The sequence below is a fragment of the Natator depressus genome, chromosome 2 (genome assembly GCF_965152275.1).
Source record: "Natator depressus isolate rNatDep1 chromosome 2, rNatDep2.hap1, whole genome shotgun sequence".
Classification (NCBI taxonomy): domain Eukaryota; kingdom Metazoa; phylum Chordata; order Testudines; family Cheloniidae; genus Natator; species Natator depressus.
This window is the reverse complement of record NC_134235.1, coordinates 137,403,659-137,415,698: the sequence shown is the minus strand read 5'-3', so window position 1 is coordinate 137,415,698 and position 12,040 is coordinate 137,403,659. Positions and strand designations below refer to the sequence as shown.

Genomic DNA, 12,040 nt, shown 5'->3' with positions numbered 1-12,040 from the left:
GTCACACTGGAGTGCTCTGGGATAGCTCCTAGAGGCCAATAATGTCGATTTGCATCCGCACTACCCCAGATTCGACCCAGCAAGGTCGATTTTAGCGCTACTCCCCTCACAAGGGAGGAGTACAGAAGTCTATTTTAACAGCCCTTTAGGTTGATGGAACGGGATTGGTTGTATAGATGCATTCATTTTAAAATTGACCTAACGCAGCTGAATTCGACCTAACCCTGTAGTGTAGACCAGGGCTTAGATCTTCTGTGCCAGTCTGTGCATTTTGAGTATAGTCCCTTCTTCCCTTCTTGATGGGGACAGTACATTGAGAATTCTTGGTGGTATCACCCTTGAATGTAACAAGCTTGGAAGCTCATCTGAAATTTCAAAAGTAGTTTACATGATGTTGTTTATTAAGTAAAATATCGAGAACTATGAGACCTTGAAATATTAGCTTAAAATTTGACATATAAGAGATCCTCAAACTATGAACGATTCCATTAATCTTGAAGTGATGGAGTCTCGACTGGCATACAATATCTTAGAGGAGCAGGAAAAGAAAATACCTTTTAAAAATCTTTTTCCTTGTTTTGTTTTTTCCGTTTTGTTTTGTTCTGAAACAAGTGTACAACTAAATAGAGGATATTTTTCCCATCTGCAAGCCCTTTCCTGTTTCAGACTTGAACAGCATGAGATATGACTGGTCTAGAACTGGGAGCTGTTTCGCCATTATACTCTTGATTGAATCTCATCTGCTCTTATTCTTTCATGGGTAATACTCTGCAGCTAGAAAGCAAAATTATACACAAATCTTGATATACAACTTCTCTGACCTCAGATTTCATATGAATTTAAAATTCAGTTAAATCACTAAATAAATGCTGAGGCTGCTATAAATAGGTAAATGATTCATTTCCTGAGCTAAATTAAAATCTTCACCATTCATATTCTTGAAACAGGTCTCTCTCTGAAATAATCAGTTAAATTGTAGACTGTCTTTGGTTTACATGAACTACTATACATTTAAACAATTGTGTATTAAAATATTACTGCTTTTGATTAGATCAGTTTACAGTACTGAACTAGACAGTTTGAGTTCCTTACTGTAGGTTTAAAAATTTGTGTTGGTCTGATTGTCCGGTAATATAAGGCATGTAGCTACCCAGGGCAGTAAAAAATGGGTTTGAAAAAGGGTGACCTTGAAGCTGGTTGTGGGACTATGAAGATTTTTGAATACAGAACTGTGAATGAACTCAACTTTCTTTTATCCTTAGATGCTTGGGCTTGACGGATCTCTGGTTTTTTTAGTAAGTGAAGTCTTATAGTTCAAGAATAGTTTTTCGGCAGGCTTATTTTTAAGGAAACTAACAACTTGTTTTATGCAGACTTAAATAAAAAGTCTGTTCTGTAATGTATGAAGCAGATTTCAAATGTTGCATCGATGTGGTAGCTTTAAACCAGGGGTGGGCAAACTTTTTGGCCCAAGTGCCACATCGGGGTTGTGAAACGGTATGGAGGGCCGGGAAGGGAAGGCTGTGCCTCCATGAACAGCCTGGCCCCCACTCCCTATCTGCCCCCTCCCACTTTCCACCTCCTGACTGCCCCCCTCAGAACCTCCACCCCCTATCCAACCCCCCCTGCTCCCTGCCCCCCCCCTCCGGGACCACCTGAACCCCCAGGACCCCACCCCCTATCCAACCCCCCCTGCTCTCTGTCTCCTGGCCCTCCCCCCCCCCGAACCTCCAATCCATCCAACTGCCCACTGTCCCCTGACTACCCCTGGGGACCTCCTGCCCCTTACCCAACCCCCGTCTCATCTCCCCCCCCCCCCCCCCGCCCCCTTACCATGCTGCTCAGAGCAGCAGGACAGGCTTATTTGAAAGCCTGGGAGGTGGGCAGGTGCAAGCCGCGTGGTGGCGTGGCTGTGGGGGAGGGGGGACAGCAGGGGAGGGGCCGTGGGCTAGCCTCCCCGTCCGGGAGCTCAGGGGCCGGGCAGGACAGTCCCACAGGCCGTAGTTTGCCCATCTCTGCTTTAAACAGTTTTTCTTACTTTATGATAAACTTGATTCACATCGATGATTTAATTTTTTTAATTTTTTGTGGCAATCAGATACCGCTGTAGTGGGTCCTCCATTTTCAAAATTTACGAATTGTACAATTTTCAAAAGGGCCTAAGTAGCTGTTGTAAACTTAAAGTTGCCCCAAAGTTTAGATTTTGTAAAAACAAGTTTTTGTTTTATGATCAATAAAAATGTTTCAACTCAAACATCCACATTCCAGACAACAGTTTTTAAACAAGAAGCATTCCTCTGCACGTTTTAAAATCCAGGCATTGCACCACTAAACCTGAGATTGACTATACTAGTTTTCATTATCCTAGCTGAGAGGAATACAAGTAGTACATAAAGAACAGACGGACAAGTACACTCAATGTTTTTTTAAAAATCACTGTTAATAGAGTACCATGTTATTAGTAACTTAGATAAACAGGTTTTGTTTATAACATAAATATAGCCACCTGTGTCCCTTTAACTATAGCAATCACAAGCAAACACTTGCTATTATTAACCAAAGTAAGAAACAAGAATCCCTTTGCAAATTAAACCTGAAATAATTTTCCTCTTTTTCTGAAAATACAAATTCTATGTACTTTTAAAGTAAGCATAAAAAGTAGTATAACTCTTGCCATTTATATTTACAGACCTGGGTAGATTATCTGCAAAACACCCTTCCTTACCCTAGCCACAAAGAATTTCCATTATAGCCACCATTTCTACTCACAACATTCACGTTCATTTTGGGGCTGAAATTTAGAAAATTCTAAGCTTGCAACTTAGCTCATTATTATTCATTCTTCCCCTAAGAACTCAGGTGCAGTTATTTGCTTATTGTGTGATTTATATGTTTTTATACTCTGCTTTTACTGAAATATGTTTTACTTCCTTCCCCAGGAACATGTCTTCTGGGTGGTGTCTTTAAACACACTGTTCATACTTGTGTTTGGTACGTATTATTATTTGTTCTTATTTCAAAATTAGCTTTTTCTCGTGACTGCTTGATAAAAATTAGTTTTTAGACCACTTTTATTCTCAGAGAAAAACCAAAGTGACTCTGATTTTTTTAAAAACTGAACCAGAATAAGAAGTGAATAATTAAATGTGAATAATAAACCTTTCTTACTGATAGTATTACACAGATCCTGCAAACACATGGATATGAGCAGACCTTAGTGGATTGCTTGCATCTTATTGTGTAATTTTAGTTCCCAAGGTGGCATGTATTGCATCCAAGACAGATATTTTTTCCTTTTTATTTTGTTACTGAAAGTAATTTTTTTGGATTTGGTTTTTAAAAGTCTGAGCTGTTGCCTAAGCTTTATTGCCGTTAGTTAGAGCTGAGAACTATATATTTGTGAAATAATATTCAGGAGGGAATTTCTGGGAGTTACTTTATGAAGTTCCCCCAAAAATTGTGGGGACAGATGGGATATAATTTCCCTGCTTTCATTCTTCCCTAGATATTGCTAAATGACCCTTCAAATGATACCTTTTGTCTCTGAGGCTCATAAAATCATTTCTGAAGGGCATATATATATTTTTCCTTTGGAGTGCCACAGACTGCACACAGTTGTCATGTATTGTTTAAAAAAAAAAAAGTCTCCAGGAGGACTATCCTGTGGCTTTCAGTAAGGCCTTATTCACCCCCATTCAGGTTGACGATTGTGCTGTTCTATCAGTATACTTAGTGTACATGGGATAAAACACTAACATTTCCAGTGGAGTGCCCTTAATATCTGTCTGCTTTCTAAATGACGTTGCTTTCCTCCTTGGTGGTTGTTAAGATTATTTTTGTTTAAATGGAAGATCGCGTGAACAGAATCCTCAGTCTCTTACCTCTTTTCTGTTAAAGGACATCATACATGGGGTTCCGTAGGCTAATGGAAGGAAAATCTGTGGGATCACTTCATTAAATTATTGGCAGAACACTACTGTATTTTTGGTGGGAGATGTGTATTATGGTGGGCTTTAGGGGTAGAGTGTGAGAGGAATCAATGAATTCGCTGTCATAGGGACCCACAAATACCCCAGTTGGATAGGAGGGGAGCAGCAGCTATGGCACATACTGTAGCCTTGAGACTGCAGTAGTAGTCTGGGAGCAGCTATATTAGTACTTCTGTACCTGGGAGGAGGGTTTCTTCCTCCAGAGCAGCCCTGCACCAAACCAGTACACTCAGAATTGCTGCTATGGAGCAGGTTTGGCTAGAAGCGCACAAATGTATGGTGTGGTGTGTTTTTTTTTTTTAAAAGATGATAGGCTCTTCTATAACTACTATCTGCCTCCCTTTTTTGGTGGAGAAAAATTAACTCTGTCAATTGACTGACTTTTATTGTATTAACCTAGCGGTATAGAAAGGATATTATGTCTGGACCTGACCACTATAATCTGTAAAGAAGCCTTTGTTTTGGTATGTTGCATGCTTTTACCTCAGTAAGTGGTGCGGCGCAGAAGACTCCAGTAACAGTCATGTACAGTGGAATAATATTGTTTTGTTCTGTTTTCACACTGCTGATAAAGGGTGATTTGCACCCTTAAATGTTTCAAAAACTGTTTGCCTCTTTGTTATATTTTGGTGCAAATTATTGGGAATCACCTAATGTGAAAATATTTGTATTTTGGGGGCTTAAAAAAATTACTAGATACCCACTAGTCACAGGCAGATAAGGAAGATGAGGATATAGGGCTCCTCCAGAGAAGATGAGTGGCAGGTAGTAAAATGATCAGCCTGCATCATTAGCATGATGTTTCTCCTGAACTCTTACTCCTAGGGGGATTCTGCATTCAGGGGATTCCCTGAAAACAGCAGGGAAGCAAAGGGAAGCCTCGTCCGGGCAAGGGGGGACACGACGATGGGCACTGTTTTGGGGGGGATTGCCCCTTCAAACTGCGGCGAGGCATGGGGGGGCACACGGCATTACGTGCCACTGCCCAGCTGAAGGAGGCTGCAGCTCCGCTGACTCTGCAGCTGAATGCTGCCTCCTGTATCCTAGTGCCAGTCGTGCCCCCATCTGTGTGCTTGAAGCCTTCCTGTTTTCTGTGCAACAGTGAGTGCTGGCAGTGGGGCTGGGTAAGGAGGGTGGGGGGAAATGAGGGAAGGGGAGTGGGGGGAAGAGGCAGTAGGGAAGGAATGGGGGTGGAATAGGGCAGTGGGAGAGGAATGTAGGAGTGAGGGGAGGAGGAGGCATGGAGCAGTGGGGGAGGGGGATGAGATGGGGAAGAAAAGAAGATAGGACAATTGTGGGGGGAAGTGGGAGCCTGGAATGCAGCATCCCATTGGCAGCAGCTGGGGCTTCCCCGTTAAGCAGGCCCATCAAACCCTCATCCTGACAAGCACTACCCCCGTACACCTGAACCCCTCTGAGCGCCCCACATCCAGACCCCGCACCCTACTGATCCCAAGCAGCTGCACCTGGACCCTCACCCCATCAAACCCCACTCACCCAGACCCCCCCCCCCATTGAGCCCCCCACACCACCGCCAGCCGAGCCCCATCTCCCCACACCCAGACCTCCCCACTGAGTCCCAACCACCTTCACCTGGATCCCCTGCAGAGTCCCATTGCCCCTTCACCCGGAACCCCCCAGCGAGCCCCTGTGCATCCAGATCTCCCACTGAGCTACCCACACCCAGATTGCCCCACACAGGAAATCTCTCATCCCAAACCTGGATCCCCCCACATTAAGCCCCTCCGTACTTGGATCCTGCTGGGCTGAGCCTGCCCACCCACACCTGGCACAGGGGGACAGGGCCTCGGGGAGTTTCTGGGGCAGGCCCAGCCCTTGCACTGTGTCTGGGTCAGGTGCAGCCTCATTGCCGAGTCCTTGTATATGGTGTGGAGGAAGCTTCAGGGTGATCTCCTAACTCAGTGCAGCCGGTGGCCTGTGCTCCCCACTGCTATGCTGGAGCCACATTGATTTATTGACAAAATTTGCAGAATTTTGCAGAATTGTAAAATATTGTGTGCGGAATTTTAATTTTTTTGTCGCAGTATGAAATTGTCCCAATTTGTTGTCACAAAGTTTTAGGTAGTCCCAGGAGCCTGATTGTAAATTCATGTGGGCAACACTGCACTTTTATAATTGGTATGCATTTTGAGAGGTTGTCTCAGCAACCCAAAGGACTGAAAACATTATTTAAAATACATTGTACATAGTGCAGAAATAGATGGCTTAGGCCCCTACACTTGCCAGGGAAAATGTCCCACTTGTAGTATGGGCTACATTTTTTTTCAAGCTGTGTAATAATATACACAATACTTAGCTTCCTGCTGTAAACAAGATATGGCATCTAAGTTGTATATGTGAATACAAACTGGCAAATCTAAATAATTTCTGTTTCATACTAGAATTAGGAAAATCAGAAATTTCCTGATGGCAATTACAGGTTAAAAATAACTTGATAATCACATAGCACAATTTGTGACGTTCCATTAAGAGCTATGAAATGAAGTTCTGTATGACCCAGTTATAAATTTAGTGCAGTTTAAAATAAATTTCAGTCCTAAACTAAAGTTGTCAAGGGATACTGTAATTGTTTGGAATGAGTATCTTAAATTATATACAATCTGTGAGAATCCTGCTTTGTAATTAACTTGAACTAGAACAAGTACATCATGCTCCAAACACCTGAATAGAAAGTAGGGATTGCAGCTTTCAGTCAAGTTTGAGCTATGGCATTCTATGGAAACTTGATAGGAAGCATTTTCTAGTGACTAAAACAAGGAACTGGGAATCAGGACTCCTGAATTTGATTTCTGACCCTGCCACTATCTTGCAGGGTGTTCTTGAACAAGTTACTTAAACTCTGACTTAGTATACACCCTTTACAGATCACTAGACTATTCACAGGGGAATCGTGAGGAGTTCACACTTTGTTTCCAGGGGAATTGTCAGGCAGAAATTGGGTCTGTTTAAAAAAAAAAAAAAAAAGAAGAAGAAGAAGAAGAAGAAGAAAGTAAAAAAAGAAACTAAAAGTAATTTTGAAAACTGTACCTGAGCCATGGTCCCAACTTTTAAGGTGGTTCTCCTCTCCCCTTCTGCTATTTGCAACTTAAGCAGGTCTAAATCTGAGTCTTTTGACTTTATAGGGGCTTCTAGAGTGAAGCTTCCTCTCAGCGTGTTCTCCTTCTTGCTGTGGAGAGATCCTGAGAAGTGGAGATTTTTTTCCTCCCTGACTTTACAGGGAGCCTCTTATGCTCACTAAGCCACACTGAGAGATCCTGAGGAGTGAAGCGCTCAGTACCTTTCCCTTATCTTTCCTCACTGCCATCACCTACTGCCACTGATTCGATGGAAGGGATTTGGACAAGTGAAGAGTCTCTGCCAGGCATGCTGCTCCTGCTCTTTGACCTCATAGACAGGACTAGGGACTAAAGACTCCCATCCCCATCTTCCAAGTGGTCATGTGGAACAGATTAAGGGGCAGGCAATCTCCAGTTCTCTTCATCTGATACAGTGGAGCGGATAGAGGTAGAGAATGAGAGCTTCCAGCTCTTGCTTCCCCTTTCTGCCTTGAGGGCTAGGAGAAAGCGCCAGAAGAGATGCCAAGGGGGAACATTGCCATCTTTTCTGGAGTGGGTGGGAGGAATCTTTAGGATTGTGAATGAGATACCATCCTTGGTTCAATCAGCTGGGAAAAGATGACAAACCTCTTAAAAGCTTCCCTTCCTGACTCCTTTGTTGGAGTGTGTCTTACCTTCCCACTGATATATCTGCTTCTTTGCTCCCTTCCCAGACACCTGCAGGAACTGTGTTTCTCTGGACAATCCCCAAATCTTTAAATTCTTAAGTTTCAATTGTCAGATTCTTAAATTATGTTTACTTAAAAGGGAAAGTAACATCCAACTGATCTATGAAAGAGCAACTCTACTCTTCTGTAGTCGTTGGGGAAGAGCATACAGGCAGATTCCTTTAACAGTGTAGAAGACTTCTGTCAAGCTAATGAATGAAACTAGAAAATAAAGCTGACTCAGAGCACTGTCAAATGCTGAAGAAGGAACAAAATCATTGTTCCCATTTTTCAGTTATAGTAATCATAGGTTGCTTGTAATATTGCAAGTTAAAAAAATTCAGAAAAATGAGTATTGAGCTACCTTACCCCTTAAAAGTTTATAATGTGATTTATTAATCTTGAGTGCTACAGAATGTCAAGTTTTATAACGAAACTTTAAAACAACATTGGATGGATAGTTATTTTTTTGTGCACTTTGTAAAACTGGTGAAAATTCAAACAATTGCCACTTCACAGAACAGACACTTTTCAGTATAAGTTTCACATTGCATTTGATAGAGCAATTTTTATCATTTTCCCCATTCCCCTTCATGTTTTCCAGCTTTTTGTCCTTACCACATTGGCCACTTCTCTGTTGTTGGCCTGGGTTTTGAGGAATATGTAAGTATGGTTATTTTATAATTTTAATGTTTTAAATTCTTAAAAATTTGTGCAACTTAAAATTTCTGTGTTTTATAGGAACCCCTGGTTTTTACTCTATAAGACAACAGAACAGCGTGGGAAGTTGTCCACGTCTTCATTCTAGGACCTTTCTTTGCTTTTAACTGTTTTACCCTCCTCCCAAACTTCATTATTGTGATCCCTGTCTAAGACTCCCCCTTTGTAAGGTCACTGAATTTGGCTTTTTATATTATATTTTTATAAAGTCTAATATATTTTATTGTGGTGTTCCTTGATTGCGTGTGGGGTAGTGCTTCAGAAATGACTATTGGTGAATGCCAGGAAAAGGAGTAGGGTATATGGCGGCTCCTCCTGCAAGGCTGGCAGCTTTTCCATTATTTGATTTTTCTAGTGGATGGAAACTTATTTTCCGCGTTTTTGTTGAGGATGCCAAATGATTAGTAAAGAGAGTGTATTGATTAAATATTTGTCCTATTCATGTTATAGTATAAAGCAGCCTAGGAATCTTGTAGTTCCAAATCCAAGCTGCCCAAGTGGATTCTGTCATTAATATTGAAAGAGGACTGAACTTTTTGAGGAATAACTAAAATTGAATGTAAAATATCTTTTTCTTTTTCAGGTTCAAGCATCTCACTTTGAAGGCCTAATCACAACAATAGTTGGCTATGTGCTGCTAGCAATAAATCTAATTGTTTGTCATGTATCCTTTCATAAGTAGTTGCCTGACTCTGTCTTAAATTCTGTCTGTGGATCATTATCTCTAGCCAAGTTGAGATCAGGATTAGAAATGAAGCAGGAGCACTTTCTTTCTCTTTTCGCTTTGTTCTTATGATGAAACAAAGAAAAGAGGGCTGTTTGGGGTAAAATTTTGGATAAAATCTGTTTAATAGGGATTTGACCATCCAGACCTAATTTCAAAACAGGCTGCGTATTCAGAACAATAACAGCTGTGAGACTTCATTCAGCCCAGTGTTCCACATGTGGTAGTCTGTTTTATGGGAATGACGCTGGAGAGGCCTTAACATGGAATCAACTTCTTCCCCAGTTGCCTGTCAGCTAATCAGGATAAAATTTCACAAGGCCATAGATGGAATGCATTGCTTTCTTCCTGCATGGCAGATCCCTTTCTGGCGGTCAGCCAAAGAAAAGCGAAAATGTGGTACAAATATTTCCGCTCTCTTCTCTAGCCACTAAAATACTAAAGGGTGTCCCTTGTTCCCCATACACCATAATAGTCCAGAAAGAATTTTCAGCAGTTTTAGGGACTGCACTCAACGTTGAACTTGAGAAATGTGCTTAAAAGCTTTGCGGAAATGAAGTCATGATTGGGAGGGTAAGAGTGCCCCTGTGATCTGGTAAGGCTTGCAATTATAATTTTTGTGATCTAGCCTAATAGACAGGTATGGAGCCATCCATTTCTCTCCACACGTAGGCTTCCTGTGGGCTACACAGCTGCAGCAGAGATAGAAATAGGCATACAGAATAATAACTAGGATTTGTGCCACATGGGGTGGGAAGCTCATCTACATCAGTTCTCCTGTTTCAGGCAGCTTCTCAGGGTATGTTTAGCCAGTGTGGGTATTCAGACGTGCTACCTCTGCTTGAACCAGCATGCTAGAAATAGTAGTGTGAATACGGTCTCGTGAGCTAGCCGCCAGAGTACAAGCCCATCTGACCCTTTGGGTACATACTTGGAGGGCTAGTCTGTGCTGTTATCCATGCTGCCATAACCACACTGCTATTATTGTTTGAGGTAGCTTTCCTGCAGTCACACCTCCTGACTGCAGTATAGACATACCCTTAGTATGTCTTCCTTGGTTTCTGCACCAGGCCAGTAGCATTCTGAGCTTTGTGCAACTTGGATTGCTCTTGGGCAGCAATTCACTGTGCTGCGCTGGAGAGATTGAAGTTACTGTTACCACTATCTTAAAGTTTTGAAAGTCTGAGGAGACTTGGTCACAGACAAAACTGTGTATGCTTTAAAAAGATTAAATTGATTTCTGTTTGAAGGAGTAAATTTATTCGCTATTTAACACTTTATATTTCAATTGCACTTAAAGGCCACAGTCAGGTTGGGCCTTGTTGTGATAGGCACTGTAAAAACATAGTAAAATATTTGATGCCATGTCTCTCTTGAGATCCTCTGGCCTATTAAAAGGAGACTGTGATCCAGGATTTTAAAGATATTTAGGCATTGTGCTTAGGGTTGCAACATGTAAATGATTTAGGAGTCTAAATCTCATTTTTGACAGTCAATAGAATTTAAGCTCCTAAGTGTCTAAATCCCTTTAAAAAATTAGATTTAGGCTCCTAAATCACTTAAGCATTGCAATCCTGAGCACCACAACACCTAAATACTTTTAAAATGCTGGGACTAAATTTTCCAAAAAATAACAAACACACACACACTCTAGCTTTGCTGTGAAGAGATGAGAATTTCTCTCAGACCCCATTAAAATGCATATTACATTAGACCTCTAGAGTTGTAACTGCACTGTTAAACTCTTGGTAAATATTCCTGCATAAATTTTTTCTAAAGTGATTTCTGGCATCTCAATTTTCAGTCCCCAACTTCAGATGCCTTTGAAAGAGGGCTTGATTTTCAGAGGATGGGTGCTTAGCACTTTGACAAGCAGGTCCCTTTAAGGTGTTTCAAATTAGGCACCCAAAATCATTGTCACTTTTGAAAGATTAGAACCCCAACAATAGTATTCACACTTTCACATTAGTGCTTGACTCTTCCAGAATTTCCTGCTATAAAAGCTAGATTGCACAGTTGCTCATATGAATTGTATCATAACTCTTCTGGTCCTGTTACAACATTTCATTTAGTATATTTCCTTGACCAGAGTATGTAGGGTTTGGCAGCGCTTGTAAAATTCCAGAGATCACGTCGCTTATTGGGAGTCTGCTATATTGTTGTTAAGGTAATTATAGTCTTCTGAAAGCAAAAGATATTCAACTGTAATTTCATTAGTGATTTATTCCTAGTTACTGAGTAATTTTTTTTCCTTTTCCCTGAAGGTTTCCTTATTAGTGGTTGTAGAAATTGGTGTGTTCCCCCTTATCTGTGGCTGGTGGCTGGATATATGCTCCTTGGTAAGAACAAAAATTATTGGAATGTAGGCCAAGTCTTACACTGTTGTTGTTTTCTGAGGGGAAAGTTCTTTTGCCCTGGAGAAAAAAAAATTGATATAAACTGGACTTGCAGAAAATGCATCTCTTCACTTTTTTTTTATTTATACTTTCATTGTTTCAGAGATCAAAGGTAGTTTGTCCTAAGGCGTGGTGCAATACAAAGTCCATGTTCCTGTATTTAAGGCAATTAAAGTCTACAATCTACTTTTAAAACAGAGCAAAAAAAAACCCCATCATTACACTTTTTGGAACAGTTACTTTTCAGAGTGTTTTGTAACTAACTTCTCTGGTATGCTAAATGTCTTACCGGCAACTCCATGACTGAGTTTTTTCTTTATTTGGCTATTATGGGGAAATTCATGCATGGTTCATCTTATGGCATTGCTATGAATTTTTCCTTCTGTGTATTGAATGCCATATGAGAGACACTATTTTTATTGTAGTC

The 12,040-nt window shown here is 41.1% G+C and overlaps 1 protein-coding gene across 1 annotated transcript in view; it reads left to right on the top strand.

Moving 5' to 3' along the window:
- The window catches only part of MARCHF6 (membrane associated ring-CH-type finger 6), a 123,106-nt gene that overhangs the window by 59,454 nt on the left and 51,612 nt on the right, over positions 1–12,040 (top strand). Inside the window, exons 9-14 of the mRNA XM_074945044.1 lie at positions 1,263–1,295; positions 2,940–2,991; positions 8,378–8,436; positions 9,077–9,157; positions 11,316–11,384; positions 11,482–11,556. Coding sequence (XP_074801145.1) covers positions 1,263–1,295; positions 2,940–2,991; positions 8,378–8,436; positions 9,077–9,157; positions 11,316–11,384; positions 11,482–11,556 — 369 coding nt within the window. The remainder of the gene's footprint in view (positions 1–1,262; positions 1,296–2,939; positions 2,992–8,377; positions 8,437–9,076; positions 9,158–11,315; positions 11,385–11,481; positions 11,557–12,040) is intronic.